Source organism: Elephantulus edwardii, unplaced genomic scaffold, assembly GCF_000299155.1.
Source record: "Elephantulus edwardii isolate Elephantulus edwardi_28Jun2011 unplaced genomic scaffold, EleEdw1.0 scaffold00070, whole genome shotgun sequence".
Lineage (NCBI taxonomy): Eukaryota > Metazoa > Chordata > Mammalia > Macroscelidea > Macroscelididae > Elephantulus > Elephantulus edwardii.
The window spans coordinates 10,052,384-10,062,016 of record NW_006399820.1 but is presented as its reverse complement, the minus strand read 5'-3'; the positions used below and the strand labels follow the sequence as shown (position 1 = coordinate 10,062,016).

At 47.2% G+C, this 9,633-nt stretch overlaps 1 protein-coding gene across 1 annotated transcript in view; it reads left to right on the top strand.

Moving 5' to 3' along the window:
• The first annotated feature begins 3,679 nt into the window (after window positions 1-3,679).
• Window positions 3,680-9,633, top strand: part of E2F3 (E2F transcription factor 3) — a 136,605-nt gene continuing 130,651 nt past the window's right edge. The window contains exon 1 of the mRNA XM_006888659.1: window positions 3,680-4,124. Within this exon, the coding sequence (XP_006888721.1) occupies window positions 3,741-4,124 (384 nt within the window). The 5' untranslated portion in view covers window positions 3,680-3,740. The remainder of the gene's footprint in view (window positions 4,125-9,633) is intronic.

Genomic DNA, 9,633 nt, shown 5'->3' with positions numbered 1-9,633 from the left:
CAATGAATGAATGGAAATCCAAAATCTCTGTAAATGTTCATTAAAATTAATAAAATTTTTAAAAAAACTTATTAGGAGCTGTAGAATTGATTTTTTACTCAGACTGAAGCTGCATCATAGAGATTCATGGGCTTTAATCTTTATGGAGCGAACTCTGAGGGCTTAGTGGTAGGGAGTTTCTCTGCCCCCTATAAGAACACAGTTAAAATCCACTAGCTGTTCTGCAGAAGGAAGATGCACACTGTCCTCTCATGCAATTACTGCCTCTGAAAACCCACCAGAGGGTCACCTATGAATCAGTTCTGACTCAATGGCACACACCAACAAAGGTTGTCGTCTCTTTTGCTAGTGGACCTGTTGAGTGGATTCGAACAAAGCAACCTTAGGTTACAGCCACGTGCTTAACTGTTGATCTATCAAGGCTCCTTCCCTAAAACTTGCTGCTCCACAAATTAGTGGACTGCTTCAAATTTTATCATCTTATTTTCTTAATAACCCATTCTCTGTTTAAACCCTCACCTGTACCTCCTGTAGGGTTCACAAGACATGAAATGTCAAAACAACTTTTGGTTTTGTTTTATCTGATACTTTATATGGAGAAATAGGTTAAGGGGAATTAGAAAGATTTTACAAGACTTCTAACCCTGAAGCGGAGACACGTATCTAGCTGGCTACAGATACTTGCTTTCAAGTGTTGGAGTTTATGCAGGGATTTTGTGCACAAGGTCAGTTCTAGGATTGCCTGCATCTTAAGATGAAGTTCTGTTAGGATCCTGTACAATGCATCAAATGCTTTATCCCTCACCACTACTACTAAACAAATGCTGGCAGGGATGTTCTGTGGATGACAATAGCCAAGTTGTTATACTAGCTTTTTTCATGCCATGTTCTGTTTTGTACCATTGAGTCAGAGCCAAAAGAGCATTTAAATTGCATGGGAGGAGACTGTCCATCATTCTCCCTTTGGGCACCAGGTAGATTCTAACTGAGTGCCTTTGGGTAGGGAGCACAACTCCTCATCACTAAGTCACCGGAGCTCTTTGCTTTCTCCATAGTGACCTAGAATGAAAACCAGCATTATAGGGCGACTATCAAGGAAGTTGCTAATGTATTGCAAATCTAGTTCAATTAAGAATTGATTCCCTCTAAGTACCATCTAATCTGCCCTAAAGATAGTGTCAATTGTGACAGAGTGTCAATAAAAGTTTGGACACTAGACTATGAATCGCTAACACAAGGATTCATACAATGCAAGAAAGCTAATGCAAGTGTTGTCAGGCTTTGTGGTACTTTTAGCTCATTCTGTTTCAGACAAGGGAGCCCTGGTGGTGTAGCCCATACTGACCTGTGCTGCTAACCCAAAGGCATGCTTCCCTGGTGGTTTGAATCCACCAGCAGCTCCTTGGAAGAAAGATAGGCAGTTTCTTCCTGTGTCATTTACAGCCTCTGGAAATCCAATGGAGGTTTAGCTATGAGTCAGTTTAGTCTTGATAGCAATGAATTTGAGTTGTTTCAGATAAGGTAACCCATTGAATGAATACCGTTAAGTAGAACTGTGCTCCAGAAGGTTTCCAGTAATTGATCTTTTGAAAGTAATTGATCTTTTGGCTTTCTACCAAGCTTTCTCTGTGTAGGTTTGAACTTTGAACTCCCAACCTTCCAGGGACCAACTGAGCAATGAACTAGTTACACTACCCAGGGATTCCCAAGTACCAGAACTTAAGTATTAAGGAGTCCTACTAAGAACTGGCATATGTTCTCTATCCTTTCGTAAGGTCTGGAAATATATAGGCTTTGGGAAATTATAAATAGGAAATAATTATAGTAAATAAAAATAGTAAATAGTAGCAATAAGTTTCTGTAAACAAGGGGTCAAAGTATTGCACTCCAGATTCTTTGCATAACTCTTAGTGAGGGGAACTAAAATGATAACTTGGCCTAACAAACAAGCCCACTGCCAGTGAGTAGATTCTGACTCAAAGCACCCTCTGCCCAGTCTGAGGTTATAACTCTTTAAGGGAAGAGACATTCCATCTTTCTTTGACAACAGCTGGTAGAACAAACCACTGACATTTTCAGCACACCACCTATCACAGGTGCTAACTACACTTATTCTCCATATTCCCATGATTCCGTTTCCTGCTGTCTCACAGAGACTTATGTTCAATTTGGGTTAAAAAAATATACTTGAACCAATGCAGAAGTAACTTTGACAATAATTATTTTTTTTTTCTAACGACAACTTCTGGGTTTTGGGTGTTTTTTATGTCGGTTTTGTTTTATTTTAAAGGGAGAAAACTCCCTTCCAAAATGCTTCCGAGTAGATGTGGGTCTTCGTGTTCACTTTTTTTGTGAACTTCCTAGGAAACCAAGGGCATAAACACTGCAAAGTGCTTGTGCGCAGACGTGCAGCGCTTTTCGCGAGCACCACGTCATGGTGGGAAGTATGTAGTTCTTAGGATTATGATTTGGTGGTGTAGAAGCCTGCAGATCAGTTTAAGGTTATCCCTGATTAACTGCCCTGGATGTTCTGGGCAGAGTGCGGGGTACGCATTGTCTGTTAGACGCAAATGAATACTCATAGTAAGAATTCATTTGACAAAATATACACGGCTAATTTTCACTTAGACTCAATCCAAAGGCACCAGAAATCATCTGGAACGTTAACTGAAAGGTGCCCGCAGTCACGTCAGCCAAGCCTTCTGCCCCCACGCTTCTGTCGGCCCACGTGTTTTTTTCAGGCTCGGAGAATCTGCTCTCCCCGCGGCATTGGTTGGATTTCAGGAAGAGAGAAACCTAAGATTTAAAGGGTTCTGTTTCCACCAGCCAGGCATTGTGCGCATGGTTGAAGTTGCTTTTGGCACGTAACTCGTAAAATCTCCCGCCCTTATTCATCTATTACACTGCCTGGTTAAAGATAAAAAGAGTTCCTTAAAGTGTTCCCTTGGTCAACTTGTAAATTTCCAAAACCGAAACTCGTACCCTAAATAGACACCTACTCCTCTGCGCAAGGAGTAGCTGCCCAGGTTAGCCGCGCCAGCCCGGCGCGAAGGCGGGGCCAGGGCGGGTCTGGGACCAGGCGTGGTCTTCCGTGGGAGCGAAGGAAAGGTTTTGCGGCCCCCCCCCCAAAAAACCCTACTTTGCCCTCAGCCAATCAGGGAGCCTTATGCAAATAGGATCCTGTCGCCTCGGTTACCATGATGCATGGTAGCCAATGGAAACCAGCAAGTCGTGGTACGGCTCCACGATTGGGACTGAAGTAAGGCAATAGAGACCCAATGGGCTATGGGAACAGTCCGCGGCAGGTTGTGGGGCGGGGATATGCAAATATGGTTTGAAATGCCGGCGGGAAATCTGAGTTTCGCGGGAGGACCTTGGCGCGTAAACCGTATCCCTTCATTCATTGTCAGCAGCAGCTTCCTGGAGCCATTTTTCAGCTGCCGGCCGCAGCACCCAGGCTGCTGCCCGCCGCCTCGCAATCCGTTGCATCGGCCGCCCCCGAAGCCTTCATCCTCCCTCGGGGTTCGATATCCGAGCGGCCAGGACCCTTCTCTCTACAGAGCCCCGATTATTTTTGGCCCCCGGGGCCCATTCGTTGCGGAAAAATAAAGGGAGAGGTTCGGAAGCGCCCGGGCGGGGAGGACAGAAGGAGAGACTTGCAAACTCCAGCTGCAAATAATAAAGAAATTGAAAGCAATACATTAATATACTTTAACAATAAAAAAGAGCAGGAGCGAGAGATGAGAAAGGGGATCCAGCCCGCACTGGAGCAGTACCTGGTGACCGCCGGGGGTGGGGAGGGGGCGGCTGTCGTCGCCACCGCCGCTGCAGCCTCCATGGACAAAAGGGCACTGCTAGCCAGCTCGGGCTTCCCTGCCGCTGCCGCTGCCGCTGCCGCCGCCCCGGGCGCGTACATCCAGATCCTCACCACGAACACTTCCACCACCTCCTGTTCCCTCCAAAGCGGCGGCACTGCCGCCGGCCCCCTCATCCCCAGTGCCCCCGGCGCGGAGCAGACTGCGGGCAGCCTCCTCTACACCACGCCGCACGGACCCTCCAGCAGAGCCGGGCTGCTGCAGCAGCCACCAGCGCTGGGACGCGGCGGCAGCGGTGGCGGCCCTCCGGTAATACCCTCCGGTCTCCACGGTTCCCAGCCTGGGCGGGAGGTGGTCCTGTACTGTGCGGGGTGGGGGACGCGTGCGCTGCGGGCTGCCCCGTGGGAGTGCGAGGCCGAGTGTCGCGGGCCTTGGCGACTGCCTTTCCAACAGGGGTTCATTGTTAAGACACATGTGCTTTCTCCCCCAGCGCCCAGGGGGTCCACGGACTCTCTATAGCTGGCTGGGCACCTAGGATTGCCTTGGCAGCCACCATAGCAAACACTCGAAAACTTTTCGCGCCCCCCACTTCTTTTTCTGCACTTTTCCCTACCTCCTTTCTCCCCTCCCCTCCAACTCGAAGCTTCCTCTTTCTCTGAGCGTAGGAAGGGGTCACGCCCCGGATGGAGAAGGGGGTGGGGGAGGGAGTAGTGAACTGGGGTGTTGAGGGGGGGACCCCAGGGGTTAAAACTGGAAAGCTGCGGGAGCGATCGCTTCTAGCAGGCCTTGGAGGCCCATGGGCGACCCGAGGTCCCTGAAGCATATTTGGAGCGCAGGATCTCTGCTGGGCTGCGCTTGACATATTTTGGGACCTGTAACTCCCAGCAACAAAGGGGCTATAGGAGCGTGGGGGAGTAGAAGCTGGGTGCAGACTCGGGTGGGAACTGTCTAGGGATGAGGGGCTAGCGGGCTGGCGCCCCGGCCTGGGGGCATCCTGGCTGCGGCGGCGCCCGCGTGGCCCGAGCGCCCGGGCCTTCCTCGCCAAGCCCCAGGCCTGCCCTTGACCCGCCTCTCCCCTTGCTCCTTCCTTCCCCGCCCTGTCCCCCTCCCCGCCCCCCGGCGACGGAGGGCGGGGGCAGCCGGGTTCCCGTCCCGCCGCCTGGGTCTGTCCCTTTCCCCGGGACCCGCCGGTGACGTTTCGCACACGTGCGCGGAGGACGCGCCTGTGACTAGGGAGGAGGCGGCGGCGGGAGGGGGCGCTGGAGGGGGAGAGGGGGCACCCACTTCCTCCTGCTCGCCGGTTCCCTGGCCTGGGACAGTCCCGGCGCCCTCACACCCGCCCCCGGCACCGCCACCCTTCTGGCCCTCCCCACCCCCACCCGCGCCCCCAGTGCCCGCCCTCGCCCGGCGCCGCCGGTCTGCTCGGCCCTCCGGGCCCCCTCTCCAGCCGGCCCCCCCACCTCGCCCCGGAGCCAGGCTGGTTTCGGAAATGCCCTTACAGCAGCAGGTTAGTGACCAGGACGGCGTGGGGGCTGCTGCCGCTGCGGGGGCACCGGCTTGTGTTGGGGGGCTGAAGCCGTGAGGGTAGGCGGTTGAGCGGGGTTTTGGAGTGGCAACGGGGGGTTGGGTGCTCGAGGGAAATGAGTAAGCAAGAAAAATCTAACTAAGTAAATGCCCCAGTCTCCTATTCTAGGAGCCCCGGCGCGGGAGTGAACGCCCCGGGGGGTGGGCATGGTGTTTATGTGTATTTCTTCCTGGGGGCGGATGGATGGGCGACTGAAAACCAGAGGGGGCTCTCGCCAATGGCCGAGTTGAGCTGTTTTCTGTCTTCCTTTCCTTGTGCTGGAGGGGGAGGGGGCGGGTCAGAGGGTAGGGTGTCCGTAGAATTCCCAGGCCACCCGCCACCCCCTCCTTTTGTCCCCGTAATTTATAAAGCTCCTTTAGAGATGATTTAGGTCAGTATGCGGCTTCCTTTTTTGTTGGTACTAGAAAGAAGTGTGGCCCGGAGGTCTCCCCTTTCTCCTTTTCTCTCCTTCATTCCCCTCCTCCACGCCTCCCTTCTTCACCCTCGTGGTGAGGTTTGGCCCAGACGAGGCACGAACTGAACCCGACTCTGTTCGATACATAGTCGTTTGATATTCCCAGTAGTTGACCTCACCTTGTGTCAGTTCCAAATGGGTTTATTTTCTTGGAAACTCAAGATTCTGCAGGAGGTCTTTTGAGAAGCCTGCACCTGGGTAGGACTTGGGGGAATGGGATGGGTTTTGGAATAATTTAATTTTTTAAAAATTTTCTTACTGTTCCCTGTGGCTGGAGCTGTACTGCTTCCAGCCCCAGAGCTACTTGCTGGGAATATGTGATGTAGTCTTAGTCAAAGAAGCTCTTGGTTTTAGAGTTACTAGGGTCTGCCAGCAGGGGGGAAACGAAGCCTAGTACCTGCTTACACTTGCAGTATCCCGCGTATTGCATACTCGATCACCAGAATATTCTGGGCTTTTATGAGCATTATGTACTATTACTGACTGGACCAAAACATGCTTGGACATGTTTTAAGCATATTTTACCCCCTACACAGTTCTGTGACTTATATCATAAACCAAGGCAGAAACAAGCAGCTATTGACATAATTCTTGGATTGGGTTCAGATCTACAGGAGGAGGTTACTTTTGATAGTGGGGAATTGAGACCACCAAATTGCCCTCCCCCACTTCAGAATCTTGGAGAGCTTAGTGGGTCAGATCTCCAGAACTATCTGGCCAGATTTATATGTAGTTCATTGTATTTAAGTGTCTAAAGAATAAAAATTGCTCTCACTACTGCCCAAGTTATTTCAAAAGTTTATCCTCCTTGCCATGAGGTTGGTATTCCAGGAATATATGTCATGTTGATTTTGTGCACTAACAGACAGTTTTCATTACAGGAATAGAAATGCTACTTGAATATGTACTCAAGTGTTTGTGCATAAGAGCCTAGTCTTTATTAAACTGGTGGCTAATCTGTCCTTTTACACACTGCTTGGGGGGCTAATATGATATGTATATAGGTATAAATATAAACAGTATTCTGCACATTGAAAAAATAAAGTTTGTTTTATTTATCAGTATTCTATTAAACCCCTCTTTAGTGTTGCTGTCCTTTTTCAAAGTGGGAACACAGGATGAAGATAGCTAAAGATTGAGCAGAGATAAGACCATTAAAACATTTTGTGTCAAAGAAGAAATTGCGAAGTTTTGTTCAGATGACTTAAGAGTTGAAGGTACCCAACTTTTTCCAGTTCCATGTTCAGTCTCAGTAACATTTAATAATTTGGCCAGAAGAAATTTGTTTCTTAATGGGTGATATATATACCTCCACTACTTTAAGAGTTGTATGGCTTCTCTCAATGACAAGTTGAATGATCTTGGACAGAAATGACTTACCATAAAGGCTCCGTTTTTCCTCTGTAAAATGGGGACAGTAATAATACTGATCTTTAAAAGTTGTTGGTAAGAGTTGGATATGATGATGTATGTAAAACATTTAACATCCATCCATCCATCCCCCTCTTTAATTGATTTCCAACTCAGTGCTTTCAACTCACAGTGACCCACCATCAGATTGTCTTAATTCTTTATGGGAGGAAGCTGCCAATCTTTCAGTTAGAAGTCAAGCATGTAACACACTGTAACACTAAAAATAATTAATATTCACAAATACTCTTTAATACTACTTAGAGAAATAATGTAAGGCTGTCCCTTGGTTACAGATATGAGCAAAGTGGTTAGAAATTTTCTGAAGTGATATTTTTTAAAGGGTTGATTATAAAGTACTGCCACTGAGTCACTTGCAACTTAATGATGACCGTGGGTCATATTCAAATCTTAATGAGAGAAAACTGCTTATCTTTACCAGAGAAGCTGGTGGATTCAAACTGCCAACCTTTTGGTCAGCAGGCCAAACCTAAAATTATTATGTATGACTTCTTGATAATTTATGCTTAATTACATACACGGGGGCACTCACACAGAAAACACTGCTTTTCTTTGTTGTTATGTGCCATTGAGTAGGAATTGGCTCATAGGTTTTAGAGGTTGTAAATCACACAAGAAGAGATTGCCTAACTTGCAGAGCGGTTGATAGCTTTGAACCACCTGCCTTTGGATTGGCAGCACAACTCCTTATCCGCTGGGCTACCAGAGTTCCTTTCCTGCAGTGATGATGGCGTTGAAATGCATGAGGGTGTATCTTGAACTGTGACAAATCTAGGTCCATTTACTCTTACTTTTTTGCCTAATTTCCACTCCTTCCATGACTTCATGGACCTGCCAATTTGGACTGAAGCTTGGATTCAGTGACTTTTTGTTAAAACTGAATTCCCACCTTCACCATTGTCAGAGACATATGCTAGAAAAACTCCCAGTTCTGACAGTGATCTATGGGAAATAGAAGAATTCTCCGAAACCAGAGTCACAAGTGCTATTCAGTGAAACAGAGGGGCTCCATCATTTTCTGCCTCTTCATTCTTTTAAAAAGAAGCTGAACTTGTTCATTCCGCTTCTCGAAATTTTGAGATCTATTAGTGCAAGAGGCAAAGGCCTATCACATCTGATTTCTCTTAATCCAACCATAGCAGCCTCAGCCTCTGATTATCCTTGGGGAGAGAACTCTGAGTGCTTGAATTTTTAGTGTAAGAATGGAGGAGCTGTAGGTGCTATTTCAGTAGGGACTCTTCCACACACTCACCCCGCCCTGGAGCAAGTATAATAAAAGAAAAAAGCTGGCTTCCTATGGTTTTGTACTCAATAATCTTACTTCTGCTGAGATAAATGGTTGATGCCAAGTTTGAGCTGGGAGAGAATTTTTAGTTGCTGCATACCCAGAAATGGGAGTTTTAATATAATTCAGTACCCAGGCTTGGGAAGTAGAAATTGTTGTTGGGTGCCATCAAGTCTCTTATGACTATGTTGGTTCTATAAACAATAGATCTGAACCTTGTCCTTTCCTGCACAGTCCTCATAATCAGATGTACTTGAACCTTAATTTCAATCACTAAGGGTGCCTCTGTTTCCTCTGAAACACTATGTCCAAATCCATTGCCATAGAGTTGACCCTGACCCATAATGACCCTAGAGTAGGTTTCCCAAGACTCTTAGTCTTTAAGAGAGCAGTGTCTCAGTGTTCTTGAGTAGCACCTAGTGGGTTTGAACCATCAACCTTTTGATTGTGTTAGTGGCCCAGTGCTTAATCTGTTGTGTCACCAGATGCCTTTAAATGTGCTATTGTGAACTAATGAACCCAAGCTTGGGAACAGGAAATAATATTTGTTTTCTATAAATCATCACCTTTGTAACACTTGGGAGAGTTCGATTCTGAGATTAATGTTGTGCTGTGTAACACTGGTAACTTGAAAACAGAAAATAATACACCAAGCTTAGACACTGAATAAATAACACCTGGAGATTGAAAGAGTGGGGCAAAATTGCTTTGATTCTCATTTCTCAGAGGTATAAAGTGGTGGTTTTCTTTGAACTCTTCAGCCTTTATCCCTCTACTCAAAAAAATATTACATTCTTACTTTTTAACCCCTTTCTAAGGGCCTTGGATCCATTTGGCAAATAGCTTCCCATACTGGTAATTTTCTGGCTGGTTTTCTTAGGTAACCTGGTTTTCAAATAATCCGTTTGTATGATCAATATCCATATACTTAGCTAGAAAGCTCCGGTGTCCTAGTCCAAAAACAGTTGCACTACAAACCCAAAGGCTGAGCTTCCCTGGAGAGTTGAATCCTACAGCTACTCTGAGGGAGAAAGATGGGCACTCTTTTTTTAGAAAAAAAAAA